At 42.9% G+C, this 24,041-nt stretch overlaps 1 protein-coding gene across 1 annotated transcript in view; it reads right to left on the bottom strand.

The window, feature by feature from the left end:
* Positions 1 to 24,041, bottom strand: part of AKAP13 (A-kinase anchoring protein 13) — a 137,406-nt gene that overhangs the window by 46,650 nt on the left and 66,715 nt on the right. The window contains exons 8-10 of the mRNA XM_075714142.1: positions 14,321 to 14,402; positions 10,331 to 10,467; positions 2,983 to 3,332 (exon numbers count right to left, since the gene is read on the bottom strand). Coding sequence (XP_075570257.1) covers positions 2,983 to 3,332; positions 10,331 to 10,467; positions 14,321 to 14,402 — 569 coding nt within the window. The remainder of the gene's footprint in view (positions 1 to 2,982; positions 3,333 to 10,330; positions 10,468 to 14,320; positions 14,403 to 24,041) is intronic.

Genomic DNA, 24,041 nt, shown 5'->3' with positions numbered 1-24,041 from the left:
AGTCTCTCTTTTCCTCCTCTCTCTTTTACAAATAAATCTGGGTTTTGGTTGGTTTGGTTTTTTTTTTTTTTTTAATACAGAAAGAAGGTTTCACAGGTACTGACCGCATTGCAACTTAGCTGCTGCCAAAGCCAGGTCAGTTTAAAATTTCGGTAAGGACAAACTATTTGACAGAAGCTGTTAGCAACCATGATTAACACCAGCTTCAGTTTTGCAGTGCTTAATCCATCAGTGAAAAATGACGGCGTTTCTTTCCTCGAAACCGAACGTTAAAAACACTGCATCATTGTTGAAAGACAGGCATTTCAAATCCGCTATGAATGCCAGGAATTAACTGAAGGACGAACATCCTTTTGTGGCAGCCTTGTTAGTTTTCTTTGTATTTTTAATAGCAAAATATAGACATGAGGATTATCTGTGAAATGAATTTGAGGAGAGAGCGGAAGCGGATGGGAACTGAGCACATTTTCACATTTTGTTTAAGATGATTACATTTTTTCTCATCTTTTCTGTGAACAAACTTTTGTGCTCGTCCCTCTTACAAACAGAAAACATGTAACACTGGAAAAGACCAAACCCTACAAAAGACTGATTTTTTTTTCAGTAGGCTTTTTGGGTCCTCTATCAGCAGCTCTATTTAAGCTTGACTTAGCTACCTTTGCCATCGGGGGAAAGACAGTTTTGGTGTGGACGGGGGCTGGACCAGGCTGCGAGCCCTTTGCTGGGACAGGAGGCACCTCTTCCAGCTCGGCTGAGCATGCAGCCTGCCACCCCACTCCTCTTCCCGGCTGCGCAGTTCTAATCCTTGGGTTTGTTTGGGTGGCAATTACACTTTACTTGGTTCGTTTTCTGCCCATTTAGTGAGCGTGCCCAGAGGAGGAGAGGGATGGGGTGGGATGGGGCAAGGGGTGGCAGGCGGTGGGAGCAGCACAGGTCCTGCCTGGCAGCAGGACAAACCTTAGCTAAGGCTTGTGCTCCCTGTTACTTCACTTCAAAGGGTTGCAAAAGTCACGTTACAATAAGGGCTTTTCCCCTTTAAATGGAAAACTATCTGCTGCATGTGAAATAAATGAATAAGCGAACACCCAGAATTTAACTGATTTGTATGAAAGTCACTTGTTTCGGCTTCACTTCCTCAGTATTTGTTGTTGCTCACTAAGCAACCAGAATCTCAACATCACAACAGCCACGTATGAAAAGAACAAAGAAAAAATAAACCCCAAATAATCCAAATTCCTTTATAACAGAAACATAAAAACAAACAGGAACAAAATCATTAGCGGAGACCCACCCAGCTTTTCTTTTTTAATTAATCTATGTGACAGCTAGCCTTATGTAGCAGCAGCTGTATCTAAGAACATATGAGAATAATTACTGTTCCTTTAACTCAAATTTTCTTACATTTACAATGAATGTATTTTCCCATATCAGGAACAGCCTCCAAAGTCTGACAGAGGAGAATTTAACCCCATCTGTTAAGTGTTAGCAGTAATTGCCAGCTATGCAGTTTATTACCCTCAGAAATCCTTACATAACAGGTCCTACACTTAAAAATAAATCGCTCAAAATGAGTTTATGAGCTTATGGACTCATTCTGTCATAAACCTGCATGTATACCTTATGCTGGCTCTTTTGTAGCTTTAAAAAGATAGGTATTAACTTCATTTAAATATTACCTGGGGACGAGGAATAAAGAAAAAAAAAGGTGGCAGTGGTAAACAACAACAACAACAATAATAATAAACATAAATCTTTGACCCTATGTTACTTAGAGGGTCCTGAATGTTTTTCAACATTGGCTTTAAAATCTGAAGGGTCTATGATATTCCTTTAGTGATACTCACAGCTCCTAATGTGTAAAGGATGCATAAGCTTCTGATGGGAGGCTGCTGCCTCTCACTGGATTATCCAAACAGGTCCGTAACAATTTACCAGAAACCCGTTGCGTGTGGCCAGTTTTCATTTGACGGCATCACCAAGCGCAACGGCTCCGTTTATCTTAAAAGCAGACCTGTGGCCGTGAAGACGGCAGCAGGCAGGCTGGAGAGCAGCACTGCACGCCTGGGCTTGCAGCCTCCGTAAGCCACAAGCCTACAGCAGAGGGACAGGAGGACACGGCACCCCGGACCTGCTGAAACAATTGGCCACATCTGCTCCGGAAGCATTAAACGCGTTAAAAACACTGGCCAAACCCCTGCTGCTTTCAGAACACACAGGGTTTCACCCCAAGCATCCAGCAGCCCAGATGCTGAGTGGTGCAGAGCACGGCGGGGAGCATTACACCAACTATTTTATTGGTGTTCATCTTCATTACTTCACCTTTTTCCCCACTCAGACGGGGGGGCTGAGCACCTTTTCTTCCCCCAGTCACTTGGCACCAGCATTTACACACTCTCATGGCTGTTACACCTCTCCCTCTTGTATCTTCTGAAAAAACAAAAGGGAAAACTTCCCTTTTGAATCTTCTGGGGCACCACCGGGGACATCGGTGGTGAGTTAGATGGGACTTACTGTCCACGAGAGACTGAGGTGGAACCAACTCCGTGAAACAGGGACTACCCATCTCACCACTATGCCAAATGAGGAGCCTCCACACCTTTTTCTAAAACTCTAGTGCCTGTGCTCTCTCTTAATACAATCAGAGCAATAATGGTCATGTTTGTTTTGTGAGAGATTTAACACTCCAACAATTCCTTTAACAAAGCCGTTCACATAGAAAGGTGTGGTGAGAAAGTTCAAATGGAAGACCTGTCCCAAGGTATTTCCATTCACTCTGGTAGGTATTAAGTACTTCAATCCTGAAAATTAATTTAAAAAAAACAAATAAACATACGTTCGTTAGGAGATTGTTTTGACCCCATTGAGTGAAAAAGAAATAATCAGAAGTGACATCCTCAGTTCTCTGTTTTATCATGTCAGCCCAAAGCTTAGATAAATATGCATGAGTGGGTGCAAAGTAAATCAAAACAGCTCTTCACTCACCTCCTCTGATTTATTTCTGCTTCGTTGGTGGCATTCTTGCCCGGCCCCCAACTGTGTCGACGGAAAGGTGACAGTGGACGCATGGAGTTTCGTAAGACAGAGGAATGAGTGGGCACATCCGTGATACTGTCCAGCTCCTCTTCCTTCTCTCCTCCCTCTGCAGCCACCATGTTGGTGCAGCTGCCATCCAGGCTGTCCAGCCTGTCCTTGGGCTGGAGGAAGTTCGCCGTCGGCGGGAAGGGAAGGGACGTGTCGCTGCCCAGGGATGAGTTCCTCTCCAGGGACATGGTGTCATCTGCAGAGGAACTGGAGCTGGTGACATCGCATGCAGACTGCTCCTCTTCAGGCTGCTGTGGATAAGAAAAATTAAAAATATATTAAAGTAGAATTATAGACTGGTTTGGGTTGGAAGGGACTTTTAAAGATCATCTAGTCCAGCTCCCCTGCCATGGGCAGGGACACTGTTTTACTAGATCAGGTTGCTCAAAGCCCTGTCCAACCTGACCTTGAACACTTCCAATGAAATGAATACATTTAACATTTTAAATAAAGGCAAATATTTTACGTTTCACACAAGCTGAGAGATTTCCTAGTTGACAGCACAAGGCAAATTAACCATCACAGAAGTGAGACTTTTTGCTCTGGTTTCCAAAGAGGTTGAAAAGCTCTAGAGCGCAATCTCCTCCACCCAAGTCCCCGGCTGCCATAACCCTGGGCTCCCAGCTCGGGTCCTCTGCCTGCTTCCCTCTCTTCAATTCCACATTTCATCCTGCACACCAAATCCCGCTCCTCTCACCATTTCTGGCTGACCCTGTTATCGGTCAAGATGCCACAGAAGTGCCAAAGGTTTAATGACAGAGAGCGATCAATGGAGAACTGGATCATCCTGACTCCTGACGACAAACCCCAGCCTCTCCTGTGGGACCTGGGATGGGTCTGTAGCTCTCAGCCACGAGAGCCCAAGGGCAACATACTGTTCCACTGCATCACGCGGCACAAAAGGGACAATTATACAGTAGCAGAAAACAGACAGAAAAAATAAAAGCTCAAATCCCCGTCCCCCACTACTTTCCATTAAGCAGGAAGTTAATGCCAGGGTTTGCAGCATTTTTCAAATCCAACTGTAATTGAAAAATATCGTTCCACAGGATCAGCTGCCCTGTATTACAGGTCTCGAGTCATACTGCAATTTTTTGGTTTAGTTTGCTCCAAAAGCAGTAAGTGAAAGCCAAGCTGGTTCTCTTTGGCCAAAGGCCACATGCTGACCATACAGCCCGAGAAGAGCCTGAGCGTATTCTGTGTTCCCCGTGGCTAGCACAAAAAAAACACAAGCATCTCTCTGACATCACCTTCAGCCTGAAATGGTGTTTGCCCCGAGGGACTGACGTGGGAAGTTTCAATTTATTCTCCTGCAGAGCCCTGCACTGTATCATTTAAAATAACAGTAGGCAGAACGATCTGTCAGATCATATATAATAGACTATTCAGCAAAGCCACAGCAGTTAATTGTCTTCAAATAGCAGGCTCGGTGGGTCTCAGCAGAAGCTGAGCGCTCAAGGAGCTGCAGGCTGCCAGGTCTCATTTGGCAGAAGACAACGGGCTACAAAATCCTGTTCCCAGAAGGGACAGGCGGGCATCGAAACCCACGCGGGCCGGGGGAACGGGGGCAGCGCTGCCCCACGCCAGCCCTCGCCTTGGGTCCCACCACCCTGACTTTGTTCAAGCCCAGCAGTGTTAAATGCTCCAGACACTTTGGCTTTTCTGTGCTTTTTTTTTTTTTTTTTTGATGGGCACGTATTATAAGCTAAAGGCTTCTCGTTAAACTGAGTAAAAAGAAACTGAGGTGTTCAAAAAGTATTCACTCAAATATTTCACTACTTAGAGGGAAGCCCTGTTTCAAGTTTGGCTATTTTTTATTCTTATTTCAGTTTAACAGGTACACAATAATGTTCCTAAGGTGGTTTAAATAAATGCTGTCACAGTATTTCCCCTCTCCCATCCATCAAAGAAAAAAGAGAAGAAAAAAAGACAGCATCCACAGCACAACACCAAAGTACAATATACCTTTTAAACACAAAATGTTAAAAAAACGCTAAAAATACATCCCTCCAAAAGCATTCATTTCATGGTAAGGAATGTCAAATACTAATGGTGAATTTGTGTAAATGCTTTAACAGTAAACTTATACTGTAATGTAAAGTATTGGGTTTGACACATATTTAAATAAGAAGTATAGGATAAAAAGAAGAGAGAACTGGAATGGATGTCCTGTAAACTTTTTGATGACGTTTGGGGTTATTCAATATAATCTGATATTTGTGTGAGTCATGATGAGAGCTTACTGAATTGCTTAAATTCAGACAAATTAAGCAGTCATTATGTGGACAAGACTCCTTCAGTAGAGGAAACAGTCCGCTTCGCTTTTCTGAGACGCAGGAAAATACTCTTAGACATTAGGGCAGCACAGCAGGCGGAGGGAGGACTACCCACCATGTACAGTGGAAGGATGGGACAGTTTGGAAACATTAAATTTGGATGCAAATCTAGCAACAATAATGCAGAACATCAAATTATACAGGGCGGAATTAGAGTAAAAAGAGGAATTTTTCCCAGATGAGAATATTGTTCCACTTCAAAATGCAGAACAAAAACCGCTTCCCTAGCAGGGAATATTCAGGGTTTCTATCGTAAAGTGCAGTTGAAAAATGTGAAATGTATTTGGTCCGTTTTAACTTTCACCTTGAGCATCAGACCGACTATAGAACATGATAAACACTTCCCTTGAACTTGTGGCCCACGCTTATTCCTCTGAAAATATTCTGTCTTCATTTAAATGAAGATTTTTTTTTTTTTTTGAAAAGCAGTTAATATGAAAGACCAGGACTCTGTCTGCAAAATGCGAAGTTATGGCTGACACATCTAAGAAACATCTATATTGCAGCCACCTCTGCAAAAAATTAGCTATCTGGCCAAGTGCCAGTAAATATGCGTTGCTCTGTAATCCTATTCGAGTAAGAGAATACCCTGTTTGCAGAATAGAAATGGTTCTCTAATGTGTTCTTTTCCTAGAGGAAAAATGAAACATTAAAGAAATATTAATTTTCTTCAAGTTAGGCTTGCTGCATTGCACCTCAGTGAATTCAACCCTTAACTGTGACCATAAAACTCGTGGCTGAAAAGAGCCTTTACAGACACACGCTAATGGACGTCGTCTTTGCTCTCAGAAACAGTACTTGGTGAGAAGCTAGCAAGAAAAGGTGAGATAAGGCATAAAAAGCGAGTTTTCTGTATGTACTTCTTCATGAATAGGGATAAGAGAAATCACTAGGATGGTGGGGGTATAAGATAACGTCTTGAACTAAATCCCTCCATCTGTAGGAGGTCTTGATAAGCGGAATTAAAATGTTCTTTCAATCATTTTTGTGATGACAACATGCAAAGTGCTGAGACACAAACTTACTCTGTCCCCTGATCTTCCATGTGATAAAGACATTAAAGTTGTTGCAGTATTTAAAAAAAAAAAAAAGGAAGATTAAAAGAATTAAACCCTGGCATTCTGAAGTTTATTTGGCATACCACTACACTAAAGGAGTCAACATCTTTGGTTGGATTCATATATAATCTAGAAGAGTCATTTTTTACTTGGATTTGTCTATGGATCCAGTCCCCCTAAAATTAACCTCAATAGTGGACTATTATTAATTATTTATTAAAATTTTTATGCTTTAGAGTGGAGGAGTCTTCCCTTGGTGAAAGCTTCTCTCTTTAAATTTTTATTCTTTTGGGTTTGGGTGTTTTTGCACGGTTGTTGGGGTTTTTTGTGTTGGTTTTTTTTTTTTAAGAGAAGCAATAATTCTGAAAAAATAAATGCAAAATATTTATGTATTTGTGTATTTCCTTGAGCAAATGAAAACAAAGGCAGAAATTAAACAAAATCCAAGGGGTTGAGTTGCAACCCCTTCCTTTGACAACGATCTGTGGGTTCCCGACTTCCCAAGGGCCTTTTGTCTGAATCATTTCCCAAGAGGCACATTAAAAAACTTCCCAGTAACGCTGAATTTCAGTGGCAGGTTAAAAGTTAAGATGAGCAAAGCGTATGGGCTACGCCCCAGGACGTTGCCAGATGATTGTGAGAAATGACCTTATGCAGCATTAATCACTCAAGAAGGAGAGTGTTGCAAAGCCTGCCCAGATGGCTGGCTGAGATGGAGAAGGAAAAGCAGGATGACGAGGACACGGGAATGAAGCGCTGATGCAAAAAAATAAAACATTCTGCTGAAGCCTTAGACCTCACATTGGAAGCGATTTCTGGATTTCAGTGACAGCCTCTAAAGTCTGAAAAAACAAGCCAGGTTTTAGCGCTAAAGCTCTCTGAACCCAGCAGCTCATGCTACGCAGCTCAGCACGTGTCCTTCAGAGCAAACAAAAAAAAAAAAAAAAAAAAAAAAAGAAAAAGAGACAAGCACAGGAGATGGCAATGAGAGCATGCGCCGAACACCAGGGACAGTTTAAGGTACCTGCAGATTTTGTGACCCCACAGACCCCATTTCTTCATGGTCCTGGGATAGAACCAGGGCTTAAAATCTATGCACTTCAAGTAATGTCTATGGAAGCAGCTCAAAGACCCTGGACAGACAATGGCTTGCTCTTTCTAAATTTCTTTTAATGTATTAAGCAGTTAACAGAGGAGGAGGGATTTATAAAATAAAAACCAACTCTAACAGATGGAAGTTCAACTCTTGCTCCACAAAAAAGGGAAACAAGAACAGGACGAGTAATAACAACAATCATCATGACACTGAAAGGTTTGAGATCCTCTTTTTGTTCCTAAACATGTTCTCCCTCTTCCCAGTTTGATATGGAAATTGTACTATTTAATAGGCTTATAACTAACTACAACCAAGACATGCATCTTATAATTTTTCAGAAGGAAGATTACACCCAGCACTTACTTTAGTGGTTATTAAAAATATTTATAATTTGCATTTCTACCAGCTGGGATCAGTGGTCTAAAAAAAACAAAGACTGAATTAAGGAACGAGTGCACAACACTAAACAAGTGTCTCTGGTCCTGCTAGAAATACCTTTAACTGTAGGACGAGAGGAAATGGACTCAAGTTGAGTCAGGGGAGGTTTAGATTAGATATTATGCAAAATTTCTTCACGGAAAGAGTGGTCAGGCATTGGAACAGGCTGCCCAGAGAGGTGGAGGAGTCACCATCCCTGGAGGTGTTCAAAAAATGGGCAGATGTGGCACTTGGGGATATGGTTTAGTGGGCATGGTGGTGGTGGGTTGACGGCTGGACTGATGATCTTAGAGATCCTTTCCAACCTTAATGATTCCTAGTTTTACTTTCATTAAAAATAATCCAGTCACTGAGCCAGGAAACATGAAATTAATTATTACTCTCCCCTTAACTGGTTTAGTGGTAGACTTGGTAGTGTTAGGTTAACGGTTGGACTGGATGATCTTAAAGGTCTTTTCCAACCTAAACAATTCTATGATTCTATGAAAAGGTAGTCAGATGAATTCTGAGAAGGGAGACAACGAATCGTGTTAGTCAGCAAAGCAGAGACAAAAAATGTGACTGAGGTTGAGATGAGCTTTGAGTAACTTCCTAAATTTAACTCAGGAACCTTTTGAACCCATTTGTAGACAAAGTCTGCAATTCACCGCATAATGAGAACAATTCAAAAGGTGCCAAATTAAGAAATTCCCTTTCTATAAAGACAATCATTTCCTCCTCCTGCCCGCTCTGCACTGGCGATTGAGGATCTGCTTTCCCCACTACCTCCTCCTTTTCCCTGCAGCATCCCTACTACATTGCTCTACCTATTCTTTTTAAGTTTTAATTTTTCTTTCTCTTATTTGGAGAAGGAAACTTTCCACATAAGAAAGGGAAAAAGCTAAAATTCTGTACAACATAAAATTTACTGTGTTCCCACAGCACTCTTCTCCCACATATCCCCATACAAGCATTAAATCAGCCTCAAATGGCAGTCGGCTGTCATAATTCGTGCCACTCTACATGAGAAAATTGAAGACAGTCTTCTGCTCTGCCAAACAGCCTTATATTCTCACAGCCCAGGGTTCCACATCACTTTGAGAGTAAGATGGGAAAGCGTGAGGCTGGTGAGCTCTGTGCCCTACCACATGCATTAAGGATGACTTTACTGTTCAATTATAGCACATGAGATCACTTAGCCCGGGCTGTGGTGTTTCCCGTCCCACTGGAAAATATTCACTGTCATCTGATTTGATTTAAAGCAAACAGAATTTTGTTTCATTAAACATATTTCTCTGAAAGCAAGTGTGAAACCTATTCCGAAAGTTCCGTTTTTCAGAGCAGGAACTGTGCCTGCTGAAGCAGGTTAAGCTGAAGCTGAACCTAAACAGGTGATTTCATGGAGCTGAGACCAACGTGATGGCTGCTCTAAGGAAGGTTCGCATCCTCTTTGATTTTGCATCGCTCTATTCTTTCCGGGTGCTGCTTCATCCTCTACTTATGGCAATAAGAACACCAATTACCAGCAAGACAATTCTTAAAAAGCAAAACCTAATCACTCTCCGAATAAATCCAGGCTGCTCGGATGCAGACGGCAGAAGACTGACGCTGAAGCGAGGCATCCTCTGTGCAGGAGGCTACTCTGTACCTCAGGTCTCACCCAGCCCTCCTTCCCCTTCTCTGCCGTGAGCAACACAAAGGGCACAGGGATGACTAAGGTTAGTTACGACTTCTGTTGTTGATTTTAAGCAAACCTGAAAACATTTTCCTTCTACTTGCACGCAAGAAGGCATTAGAGGTATGTCGCCTAGGCAACAAAACTATTCATTGGAATTGGCCTTAAGTATTTAGAGTGAGTGGTTTTTTCCTATCCAGGGAGTCACACTGAATTTACAGAGAAATGTTGGTTCCTCTGAGAGTTACAGTACACGATTGTGAAGGTGTCAGCACAGAGGTCATCATTTGCTGGAGAAAAGCTCTTTGTTACATGAGTTAAAGATGGCTTTCACATCATCTGTGCAATCCCTGATGACCTTGCAAGAAAATCTACCTTTTCAACTGTTCCTCTAGTGCCTGATTTACTTTTGGACAGTCGAAATTACTTTCATCTTTTTAACATGGGGGGGCTGCATGGTTTTTGGAATTCTGCTGCAAGTAAATATATCCCTCATGTTGCTGCATCCGAAGAGAGGACCAGATCCTTCCTATCTATTCTGTTCCAGGATAATTGCTTCCAGGTTTCTAACTCACCAGTGAAACCAAGATGATCTGCATTTGCAGTACGGGTTTATCGAATCAGGCCTTGGAGCTTTTTTAACCATATCCCAACCAGGCTTTCCTACCTTTCCAAAGACAAGGTCTTCCATCCCATCACCAGGCAAAGGGAAGAGGTCAGACTCGCTCCCGGACTCTCTTTTAAGGACACCCTGTGATGAGGCACAGACGCTACTCAGCCCATCCTCCAAGAAACTCTCACATTCTGTGGGAGCAAAGCAGAAAGAGTTACGATCCCATGCTTTCTGTAGCATCCATACAACCAAGTCACATACACTCAGTAAATTCAAGGATTTAAAAACAACAGTAAACACAGATTCATAAATTGTGTTCACCTCCCAAAACCATGCCTGCGAATTTTCAAAGAATTTATTCAAGAGCTTAAAACTCCTTTTTAATGTAGCATTGAAGTACATGGTGCAAAGAGAAATTCTGCATTAGACAGCTGTATATGCTTGTAGCTTGAGGTGCTGATAAATATGCTATGTATCAGGTGCCCCACACTGAGCGCAACAGGATGTTTCCCATTGATTGCAGCAACTGCAAAATTAGATTCATATTCTATAGATGTAGAAATACAACTTGACAATATTTGCTTTCTTTCTCAATTAACACCAATCAATTCTGTCTAAATGCCCATTTAGAGAGGGGAAGATTATTTCATTCCTTCTTTTATACTTCTCACTGAAAAAATACTAGTATGACTTCTGTGGCAAGCTTTACTTTTTTAAGATTCAAAAATTAAGTGTCTTTTTAAATTCTAAAGCTTTCATAACTCCTGACATTGAATAGATAAGCATATTGCGTCTCTTTTTTCTCAAATGCTTCCAGCTGTTTTTATCAGGGTGATGAGCATCACAAACACAGACTACAGCCACTGAGAAAGCCCTTCCTTCCCAAAAACCTTAACAGACATGTATTTGCATCCATAATGCCTGTATATCATTTCATTCGTTCAGCCTTCAGGCAAAACTATTCATGACAATGTTGGCAATAACTGAACATTCTTTTCTCCCAGCTCAAAATCTTTTCTGATTATTAGTGTTTTTTAAAAAAAGAAAGGTGTTATCCTGCAACCTGCTCTCACTAAACAGACCCAAAACACGCTTAGCTCCCTGGAGAGGAGCCAGGGCAATAAAGTATTGGTTCACGCTTAAATTACACCCGACTAAGTCCATCCTTGGCTACGTCAATCTCACACATCAATGCAACAACGACAGGTTTGGGTAGCTTGAAACCACCTTTTCCCCTTCCCCATTCTTAACCCGTGCCTGACAGCAGCTATCAAACACCCCAGCCACAGCCCAGCCGACGGGAGCGAGCCACTGTCGGAGGAAATAATGTTCATTTATTGACGGTAGTGGGGCTGCCCCGTTACGGGCATGGGGGAGCTGAAACCAGTCGGAAACCCCATTAGTCTGCAGAGGAGTTTCCACACCACGGAGAATTGGAAAAGCACTTATTGGAGGCGGTGCGGCTGCTCCCTGGTCCTGTTCCCCTTTCGGTAAACCTGGAAAATCTGAACTGCTTTTCCATCACCCAGGGGGAGAAGGGAGGGGGAAGAGAAGCAGCGGGGCGGGGGGAAGAAGTGAAAAGCAAAGAAGAGACGGAGAGGCTGTAAGGGAGCGGGCCAGGGTGCCGGCCATCCAGCTGGCAGCCGGCAGAGCGTGTCCGCAGCCCAGACTGAAAAACAAAGGGGCTTGAGCCACGTTCCAGTGGAAAATCAGCGGGGACGGTCCAGATGCGCGAAGGGACGGACACCTCGCCCCGACAACAAATCACACGAGGCAGCGAAAAGGCTCTGCAGGAGCCTCCGAGGGACAGAGGAGATGAAGCGGCAGGGAGGGATGATGAGGAGCAGAGCGATGGGGACCCACGCACCCCCCAAGCCCTCTCTTCCCTCCCTTCTCCTTTATTTTCGTTTGTCTGGGGGAGGTCTTCCCCCTGTCCTTTTCTCAGTTAGCTCACTGGGTTTCTTTTCCTTGATTTAAACTGCACAGGCGTTGCACAACGCTGAGCTCCGTCTCCCACACCCGTGACCTGGTGAGCGCTGGTGACAGCTCGGCCGTGACACAGGGACTGTGCTCCTGTCACACATCCACCCCCTGCTTGCTGCAAACGCTGGACTGACAGCACTACTGTGCTCATCTGCTCCTCTCTGTGCAGGTGCAAATACAACGATGATGGTAACACACTTCTGCACGTAATATAGAGGCAAAAAAAATTACGTAGTAAAAAGCCCTAGGAAGAAAATTTCCAAGCAACTCTTTCACGTCCATTTTCCAAAGCCTTGTTTTCCAAGACAGGGCTGAGCACTCCCAATTCCATGCTGATAGCTACGTATCTGCCACACTGCTCCAGGCATTTCATTTCAAAACAACTGACAGAAAACGAGAAGCTACCGTTTCCGGAGTTACCTTCTAAGATTTGAGGACTCTGTCCTTACAAGCCATTTCAGCAGGATTACTCAGCAGGTGAAAAAGAGATAACTCCCTATCAAGTGGTGTATTTTTAAGTTAGCCACATTATGACAGCTAGTGGGTTTATTGCTGTTAGGTGTTGCCAGATTTTTCTTGCCCTTTCTCCACTGCGCAGCACCGCAGTGCAGCCGGAGGGATGTGCGTGCAGTAACGACGTTAGTTCTAGAAAGGCCAGAACCTGCAGAGCCTCAGATCTTCCTGCTGCTTCAGTCCAACCAGAGAGCACATTAACTTAAAACCCTGCCTCTTTGTGCTTGTGTTACAGACACGTATTACTATAATTATTAATATATATTTGTATATACAGCTACCTGATTAGATAATTAATATTATATTTCTATAGTATGATATTACATTAGATAATTAATAAGTATCTAACTCATATCGACCCACGTAATACATGATTATAGATTTGGCAAGTCAAATGAGCACAGGTCATTTTGCAGCCAAGTGGAGCGCAGTAACTCTTGCCTGAAGCGTAAAAATATCACAGCAAGAGGCAAGGGATTCGGGGACACAATTAGGAAAGAAGCAGCACGGTGATACCACAGGTTCTCCTGTAAAACACTCTTGAAACAGCTATTCACTGCTCATGACTATTCTAAACACGGGGCTATTTTTTTTTTTCAAATTAAAAAGCACTTAGTTAACTTTGGTGGGAGCTAGAACTTCTACCTAGGATAAACCTCTCGGGTCAGTTACCCGAATTATCCCTTCTTAGCCTACACTCTGAAAAGACCGGGTTTGAATTTCACATTGACAGTCAGTGATTCAATCCCTGTTTTTATTTCAAGTCTCTCAGATAAATGGAAGGAGAACCAGGTGAGACCCCAGCTCGTAATGAGCAAGGCAAGGCACGAAGTGTCCTCTCTATGAGCAGTCCAAGCAAAGTCACTATTCAGGGCCCTGATAAATGACTCTGTTTGTTTTGAACTTGCAGAATTCAATTAAAAGAAATGCTTTTTTTCTTACATTGGACACCAACACCTCTTTGAAACGTGCCCAGACAAGTCTTTCTGTCCCAGTGGAAAAGCCAGAAAGCACCAGCCAGCACGCAGGGCTGGGAGCTCGGCATGGCTGGTGGGCAGGGTGTGGGAACGATGGCTCTGAACCTTCCTGCTTCCTGAAGCCTGGAAATCATGGCAACTTTCAGGGGGAAAAAAAGAAGTCAAGCCACTGATATGGATCTAAATATGGATTCAGGAGTTTAAATTTCTGACTTTTTTCTACTTTTATTGTATTATCCTTTTAGCTAGAAACCACGTCTCTGTCCCCCATGATCCTTTTCAAGTTAATTTAATTAAAAAAAAAAAAAAAAAAAAAGAAAAACCAAAATACTGAAGTACTTTAAATGCATAATTACTTAAGAAGGTGACACACCACACAGCTCACTGCAAGTCAAGCGCTACAACCATGTGCTAACAATGACTCATGGCAGATTTACTACACATTTTCTTCAGTTTATGAATTTTACCTATCGAGGCTAGGGTGTCAAAAATAAGAAGAAAAAGAAGGAAAGAAAAGGTGAGGAGAACCACAGGGCTGCTTGTCTGGAGCTGCCACTGGCATGCTGCTCACCTGGAGACTCCCGCGTCCGCTTGCGTTCCAGCAGGGAAGAATTGGGACATGGCTCCAGCGAACACCAGCTTTCGCGGTTTATCTGAAAAACAGACCAAAGCAAATCAAAGAAAGGTCAATGTCGCTAACGTCCTCGTTAGCCTCTTCTGAAATGCCACTCTGCATTACCAGCAGATACATAGTTATGACTTAATCTTGTCCCAGTAATAAAAACCTCAAAAGGAACTTACAATTTTTTTTTTTTTAAGCATCACTAAACAAACCATTAAAATATGCCAAAAACCTTTATTTCTCCATGGAAAGTATGATTTCAAGGTGGCTCCCGCTCAAGGCAGGAGTTCAGAGGGAGGATGAGCCAGCATTTAAGCTACTAGTTGAGGACTGAAGAAACCTGGCTTCGATTCTCACTTCCATTTGTAGCAGGACCGCAGGCAAGATACTCCTCTGCTTTATGCCTCAGTTCACTATCTACAGAATAGCAACTCCTTACCACCCATACTGCTATAGAGATAATTACCTTAAAGATAGTAGGGCGCTGAGATAATGTGGAAATGAGGGTTAGGGAAGTGCCCAGGTCATGGTGAGAACCAGAAGCACTTTGTGTCTGCATTAATTGAAACGATGATGATGTTAGAAACGCCCATTTTAACAGCAAGACACATCACATGGTTTATTTCAACATCAGCCCTTATCACCTCACCCTGTCCCTCACCCACAACTTCCAGTCTTGCAGCGAGGATGACTGAGCTGCTCCCAGTCTTCTCCCTCGTCTGCCTCTGCTTTACTCTTCCTCACTTGGGTTGTGCTGTCCAACATTTTGACTCTGAAGTCTGCTGGACTGCCCACAAGCCTTGGCTCATCCAACACAGGCTTCCCATCACTTTTGTCTACAGCTGGTAAACTCTGGAAGCCCCTTTGCTCTCTCTCCTTCAGGAGCTCTGCTGTTTCTCTGAGCCAAACGCTTCTATTTGTCAAATGCAAGCAAATCTCGCCTGGACAATCCCATGTCCCACGTCACAAAATCCAGACGTCGTTTCCCCTCCTGACCTGCCTCAACGCACAGGATCTCCCATGTTATGTTGTAGCTAAAAGAAAGCTACTAAAACGGATGACTATCTGACTTTATATGCCAACTATTTCTCCTACCCTCTCTCTGGTTTTCCTTTCCTCTCCTGAAATAATTTCCTTTTCTCTCTCTGTGTCAAATAGAGAATTGTTACTATTTACTTTTTGCCTCTGACCTGTCTTCAAATTTCCTCCATAATCCTGCTCCATTTTTGCAGTCCCTTGCTGGATTCTCATCCGCTTGATGCTCTCCTTTCTCCCATGTTACGAAATGCCCTGTTTTTTCCTTTTTATTCCTTTTTCTTTTTTGTAATGAAGAAAACCCAAGACTCTCCTACCCTTGACCTGACTTGTTGCTTTGAGTAATGACTCCATCCTTCTTCCTTTCTCGCTGAGATCATGGAACTTGTTATTTGCAGTTGCTGGCTGGTGCTCCTCACCGGCCTGGCTGCATCCCCCTGCCCTTCACCGGAGGGGCTCCTGCCAGCAGCTCCGCTCACCCCCTGCTCGCTACGCCGCAGAGTCAACGCTCCACTCCCCCTGACCTGCCAGCTACTTTCTACAGCACATTTTTCTTCCTTAGGTTTTGTCCTCCTCCATACTTCTGTGATGACAAAATGGGGTTGGAAGGGCCTTTAACAGGTCAGCTAGTCCCCTTCTGCTGCTCCAAGCCGGGCTCAACTATAATCTGAGAGGTCTTAATCTGACATGCCCTTAAAATCCTCCAGCAGCAAGGATGCCGTGACCTTCCCCAGCCAGCAGCTCTTGCTGGGGGAGACAGGGAAGGAGCAGAGAAGATCTGAGAGGGGAAAAATGAGCAAGAGCCTGCCAGGAGAGGTGAAGGAGACCTCGTGCTCTACCAGAGTCATGTCTCAGGGTGCCCTCAGTGCATGTCCCACCTGGACGTCCCTCCCCACCTCCATGCAATTTTACAGGCGTTTTTTCTTAGATATGCATGCGCTGATGTACACTTACAATTCGTTGCTCGCTGCCTCTGCTCATACGTATGCATTATATACACCTTCACCTAAGATCCCATTAGACCCCTATATGTACGTACATCTCAGACCGCATCCTTCCCTGCACCTCTGCTCAGCGCATATACGCACACACCTCTATGCCCGTCTTTTCCCTTTTACATATATTACATACATGTATTAAATGAGACTAGTACACATATATTAAATGAGAGATGGAGAGGGAAAGAGAGGCAGTCTGAAGTCTGAGAAAGGCTTTTACAAGCAAGCACTCGAAACAATGACTTCTTGTTTTCCAAAGTGACTTAAGGACGTTGAGTTTTAACTGCTGCACGGACAGCGGGCCACCGTCCGGATTCTTTCAATGGAAGAAAGACACCCCCTGTTCTCAGCGAGACTGAGGGGTATGTAACCTTAGCAATTAAACTTAACTGCAGAATTTATGCATACTTTTTAGTCTTAGAAGAGCCGTGAAGTCAATAAATATCACGTTAATATTCTTTTGTCTCCAGGCAAAGCAGAACCCACTTTGCAGCACGCTGTCTTACATTTTATTAAAGGCAAATCTAGAGGTGGAGCCTGAACACATATAGGAAGACAAATGCAAATGTACTCAAGTCCACACAAATGTAGGAACAACCCATTTCAGTTATAAAATCAAATTCTGCCTCCTTCTGACCGGCTTGTACCTAAGTCCTTCCTCATCGTATTGAGCTGATCCTCCCTACTCTTAAACCAATGTATCTCCATCAAATTTAAGGGAACTACTCCTGATTTACACTCCTGATATATATAGGAAATTGATAATTAAACAACCTGTTCAATAATTAGCAGTAAGAAAGCAAAATATGAGAAGGTTCAAGCCTATCAGCTGATTGGTAATAAACTATATTAGGCTGAATTAACATTATACTTTTTCCTTTAGTAGAACCAATTGAGTCATTCACTGAAAATGCATTATAGACATTGGCATGTTTTCAAAAAAGATTTGAGTATTTTTCCCATTACCCAGCCAGCTCTCTCCTCTGCCCTGTGACTTTGCCAAGTATTGAAAACGTCTGTTTTCTTCTATTAAAAAAAGTAATGTGAGAGTAACACTGAGGTTTAAGGTGCTGTTTCAGATATACCTGATTTTGTACAAAATAAAGCATTAGGAACTAAGTATTTATCTCAGTAGCCCTAATTCAGGAATAATCATCATCGTCATCATCAAAATACAAACAAAGGAAACTACTACTATATACAAGTATTCCCCACGCCAAAACGAGCCCAGACAGGATTTGAGGGAGGTTTACTGCGTGCTCTCAGGGAACTGGGTGGTCCACAGATACTCAAAACACAACCACCACTATCCACAGCCCAACACTGAGTACGGGGATCCCTCCTCAACAACTGAATTCGGCTGTATTTACTCAGGACTAGCGACTGCAGGTACAGACAGTAAGGGCTGTAGAGAAAATACCATTATAAAAGCACCTGAACATCAGGAGTTGGGGAATGCACCCGTGTGAAGAGATTCAAAATGAGGTTGTCTTGGGATTTTGCAGACATGCAGGCATTACACGGAACAAAACTATTACTCCCTTCTTCCCTTAGTCTCTGTTTTGCTAAGAGAAGCCCAACAACAGGTCCACAGGTGATAGGTCCAAGATGATAAAACCCCCATGCACTTTCTGCCTTGCCCACACTGATTATAGCCCATCAATTCTGGGCATCCCAAGTCTCTGCAGTGGGAGCAGAGGATGCAGCAGTGTTCAGATGGCAGAAAGGAATATGAAACAGCCTCTGGGAACAGAGTTTCAATATGCAGCTTTTGAAAAAACGCCAGGAGAGAACCAGCTATTTTTCCATGCAGAAGCCTGAATGTGTTTATCTGCAGCTCAGACACAGAATGAATCATGGAAGCACATCCCCAGGCACGAAAAACTGAATCCCAAAGGATCTGCTGTTTGCCTGTGAAACACTAGCAGACTAAATGTCCAAAGAGGGCTTTAGGACACCAGCTGGAGCTGCAAGCAACAGACGGTTTCATTGCTCTTTCTGGGCACACATGCATGCATTTCCTGACTCTCAGAGACACCTTCCTGCAGACATTGACTTTGAAACTTGATGCGACTTAATGCAGAAACCTCTTTGGATAAGAAAAGGACAGTGCTGGACAAGCTGCGAGGCCAAGGAGGCTGGCATGCCCTCCATCACACGGGAAGGATGAGTGAGCCCAGCACCTATTCCCAGGCTCTTCCTTCCTCTCCCCCTGCACGGCAGCCTTGGCCGAGGAGTTACTAACCCCCTCCAGAGCCCGCGGTCCTGTCAGTGCCTGCCCACAAAACCAGGCATGGGGGCCTCCTTCTCAGAAGACATTTCAGAAATGTCTAATTCCGGCAGAGAGGCGCAGCAGAAGGCTTGCTAGAAACACTCGCCTCGGGAGCCGGTCGCTGCCTGGCTCCCATGCATCTCCTACCTTTCCACCATGGAAAAGTCCTTTTCTCTCCCTCAGCTTTTATTTTAACTTTTCTTGCCTTCCATTTCACAATAAAGAAAACACACTGACCTCTCAGGAAATCTTCCGCTATTTCAAAAGTTTGTACTTGTCAACCTCATTGGTAGCGATATAAATCAACATCTCTAGAGCAGAAGGAACCAGACGATTTTAACTTTCATTTCCTAGCAAATCTCTAGAGATTCATCTTCCCTCCGTATTGTTTTAACTTTGTCCTAAATTTTCAAGTTTCCATTTCTCTCCTTCCCTGCCCCCCAGCTTCTAGACTAAGTTCTGCCTTGCCGCTAAAACCAGATATCATTGCACATAGGAAAATACTTAGTAGAGTAATTCTAGCTTGCTTGGTGTATCATTAAGTACCTGTACATCATACTGAGCAATAACTGACACCAGGAAAGACGTGAAATACCCACTGAAGAACAAAAATAGCAGGAAACGAGCAATACTTTAAATTCAATTGTAACTAATTTCTTTAATAATCAGGAATGATACAACGATTTTTTAATTATTATTTTTAATGCAAATCTTAATTATTCTCCAGGAACTACCTGTTCCTGAAGATTTCCTGTAGGATAATTTTCACTGAAGGAATTTGTACACAGAACTGGAATTCAATGTTTATTCTGAGCAACTTTTAACTTTACAATTCTGTTTACGATGGAATTATCTAGTCACCTCTAATTCCTGAACCAGAAACTAAAGCAACAGTGGATTCACCCCCTCCACAAAAGCCACCTTTCAAGATCCTCCAATCTGCTTTCAAAAGGAGCATGAGGCATGGAGCACCAAGGAAAGGAATTTCCACTGTCTTCAACGCCCGTTGATGTAAAAAACCTCCATATACATAAAACTTGCACTAAAACCAACATCACTGCTTTGACAATCATCTTGCCAGACAATATTAAGAGCATACATATCAGTTTGCTTGCAAATTCCAGATTTTTTTTTTTAAATTTAAATTTTTGTGATCTGTGTATTTTCTTAGCTTTAGCTTTAAGGGAAGGTTTTACCATGTGGATGAGGAACACAAAGACCATTCTCCCAGGTATGCCGAAAGGAACAAGGTGACAACACTTGCATTTCTGCAATGATTTCTATAGGGATTTACCTTCTAACATTGTGAATGTGCTACACTGAGCCTTTTACCTTTACGGAATTGGTGACACCATATCAGGACAACATTTTTTCAACGAGGTCCAAAGTGACCTCGCTCACAGCAACAAGTGAGCAGTGCTATAGAGAACTACACTAAAGGATTACACCAGAAGAGGCTCCTACAACCACAGGACATTTTAAATGACTGAATAAATTAGCACTTTGTGGTGTAACAGCAACGCTGAATTCCTAGAGTGCACTTTTCCCCCAGCAATGTCCCAACTGGGGAAAGGAACGTGTGCCCCAAGAACATTTTCCAGCCCTTGGCACTGGGATGCCCTTCACCAGCAGAATTAACAGTGCTGGTAACAGCAAACTTTAATTATGCTTTAAAAATAACAGCAATGGCTTTGCATAAAAACCATCTCTTAACTAAAATGGAAGCAAAATTCCCACAAACATGTATGTGCCTAAGGTGAAAACACATCACCTTCATTTAAGTTATCCTTCCAGTTCTAATTCTACACAAGACACAAACAGAAAAACTCAAAAGTTCCCCACATCATCACAAACACATTTCCCTCCTGCTGTGCCTTCAACAACCAAACCGATGCAGAAGGGTGCAGGATTGAAGTTCAGAGTCATTTTAGGGCCACAAACTTTGATGGGACACCGGATACCCATCACCTGAGGAGGGCACTTCCCTCAGAAGAAGAATGCCAAAGAAGGAACGAACATGCTTATGTGTCAAATAACCAAAAACTTAAAAAGAAGAAGCTTTATAAGTGTGATAACATACAAAGGAAGAAACCTTAGTTTCAGTTAACTTAGAGACCTTCTCCACATACTACTTTTAGCTTAGGATGCTGCAAGTTGCACTGTGCCTTAGGTGGGCAGGGTTCATTCCAGAGAATCTTCTCCAGCGCTGGGGTAGAGCTACCGGAGCATCCCTCTGCCAGGGAGTAGGATAACGGAATTGATAATGCTGCCCCTTTAATTTCAAACCGCCTTCATTATTTTTATAACATTGGGCTGGTTTTAATCTCATGAATAATGTTCTCATCTTTAACTGAAAGCTGAATGGGATCTGTTCATCTCAAGATGAATCAAAAATCAAACCTCGTTTCCCCAGTTATGAAAAAACTTACACCTTCTGCCTACACTTAACAGTCTGAGCATTCACGTACAGCGGTGAATTGTAGATATAGGCAATGAGCAATTACGAAACATTTCCAGTTGCGATTACTCAGTCTCCCATTCTCAAAGCGAGCCCATTTCTTACTTTCTAACTCTGCAAAGCACAGCCTGTTCATCCAGACTTGAATGCCTGTCTAACTTCACATGTATTTGCAAGGTGCCAGCCAGTGTGGTTTCCGTATTCTGTCCCTAGACAGTTATATTTGTGGTAACAGGCTCAACATAAAAATGAGATGGGGCTGCCAACTCACACATGGGCACACTGAGATTTCCCATTTTGGGTCTTGGAATAACATAGCGCAGACTGCTTTATCCTGCATGTAGCTGCTCAGAGCTCAGTGAATTGTTCAGACAAGCAGATAGCCCACGTGTCCCACATCTTCTCCCTCATCTTCTCCCTCATCTGCTACAATGCAGTCCCAGCAGGAAAGATGGTGGCAAATTTTTATGCCATTTCTGCATCATCCAGGCTTCCCTGAACAGTGGCAAACCACGATGCTCAGTAACCAAGTTCATCATGTTTGCATTGCTGCAGCAGCAAAAAGAGCTGCAGTAAAGGTAAGTCCTACCTCCAACACAGAGGCTAGAACACTGATTTACCCATTGCCTCTTGCTTTTTCATATGGGGGGAGGAGGAAGAAACAATGTTAAAGCTAAAAACAATTGTGTGCATCAACCCCTAAAATTGCTAAGGGTTTTTTTTTTTTCATAACTTTACAAGCCACTGTTCCAGGGACAATCTAAACCTGGAAAATTTGAGCCCCAACACACTGACCCTTCAGAAGACACGTGCATTGCAAAATAGTCAGTAGGAACTAAAATTTTTTTGCGACTGCATCTAAGAAGGATGCAATCAATGCAAATATAATTCCATCTATAAACATTTAGTAACCAAAATTACACAAGATCTTCTTTGTCCACAACTTGTTCCAGTTGTCCTCCTCCACCAGCTGTTTTTCTTTCCTATGTCATGATTACAAAGTTCCCCGTCTTAAAATGAAGCAAAGAACGTATTCATCTACCACTCAAAGAAAAGGCAGCTTGTACGAGTCAATCCGTAGGCAAAACTGAGAGCTGTTTGGTGCTTTGCAGGCACTTTGTTAAAATTTCACTCAGATCAAACACTCTTAGTGGATCCTATTTGGGTTTGCTTTTGTTGTAAGGCTATTTACTTGCTTTTCAATACTTGACACTTAAGAAACCCTGTCCTCTTAACTCACCAAAGTACGATGGCCTAGATAAGGTACAGTTTTATTTAAGTATTTTAATTAGAAACAAACCCAGGAAAACCCCCCACCCCCCAGCTCCCTCATTAAGGGTCTGATCCAACTCCCATTAACGTCAAGAGATGATCTGCCACTGACGCACTCTAGTGCTGGCGTGGATCCCTAGATCACCAAAATTTAATTTCATCTACCAGTTATGTTATAGAAACCAGCTAAAACATGAAGAATTACTAAAAATCAAGCTAAAGTTGATTGTAACTATAGCTGTCATTAGCACCCTCGTATTTAAACATCTGCAGCCTGTACAGCCTGTGTTCGGAGCAGCAATGCGTGCACACATGCACACATATATGGACACTGAGTCACTTGCAGGAACAGACAGTATAACCCACAGTTTTGAAACTCAATTAGGAAAATACTAGTGGGAACTAACAAGAGCCACATTTTGTTATAAAATCTAAGCTTTGCTGAACAAAAACTAATTTAAGGAACTGATGACATCAGAAATACCGAAGTCAGATAATTATAGTGAATTCCATTTCAACCCAGGCATCCAGATATTCTTTATAAAGAAAAAGATCGTGGTTTTATATTAGGAGCCGAGGTTGTCAGGGGTACCAGGTCTTCTCCCAAGAATTATTAAGCAGTCATTTCACATGAGTAGTGTGTGTACAATATGTCTACATTTTTTAATGACTCATAGGGTGTCTACAGATTAAATACCATGGGATTCAATCCGCAACCAGCATCATTAACACGAAAGTTCAAAAATACTCAACAAAATTGAGCTGGTAGAGAAAGCAAGTCATGGTTACTTGTGTCACTAAAAAACAAAGGCTATACTGAATTAAAGCAAAATATTTTTATTCCTAAACAGTGCGAGTTAACAAATGCTAGGTGCAAATGAAATAGAACAACAATCATCTGAAAATATTTTTTTTCTGTGTTCTCGACTCTGAAATAAGGGCATGAAGCAAAAATGATAAAAAAGGAAGCCACACGATCATGCAGAAACCCACTGTCTCAGCTAAGAAAAGAGAAGGGGAAAAAAAAAGGGAGAGGGAAAGGAAATGCTCTTCCAGGAGTTCAGATCCCTAAGTTGGGCTGTGTTTTGCAGTCCCCCTGGCTGCTTTCCGATTTCCATGCACTTTGCCAGGAAACTGCTGAAGCTCCAAAAAGCTGTTCAGAGACAGGACATTCCCAGACTGCCACCGTGCCATTTGGTGGAGCAGTTGCTAATTTTAGTTTAGAGGAGGAACACACTGGGACAATTAGCCAAGAGCCACTCCTGGCTCTTGCTCCAACCCATCTTCAGACAAAGCTCACACCCAAACAGTAAGACCAACAGCAACGCCCTTCAAACACAAACAAAAAACACAGGCAAAGGAGGATCCACCATGCCTTTTTTGGCAGAATACATCTTTCAGGGGACACGTGCATTTCAACCCCAAAAGCGACCACTGGAAACGGAACCCCTTTGCCGAACGGCACCTTACGCAGAAGACCCACCTGCAGGCGGTGAAGGTTGCAAAACGGGAGAGGACCATTTAACGGCAGAGGACAGGGAAGATGCCCCGAGAGTGCTCTCCGAAAGGGTACCTGACTGCATGCCACAGGAGATTATCTGGTTGCAGGGATAATAATATTTGGCACGAAATGGT

The sequence above is a fragment of the Pelecanus crispus genome, chromosome 7 (assembly GCF_030463565.1).
Source record: "Pelecanus crispus isolate bPelCri1 chromosome 7, bPelCri1.pri, whole genome shotgun sequence".
NCBI classification, from domain to species: Eukaryota; Metazoa; Chordata; class Aves; order Pelecaniformes; family Pelecanidae; genus Pelecanus; species Pelecanus crispus.
This window is presented reverse-complemented; position numbering and strand designations above follow the sequence as displayed.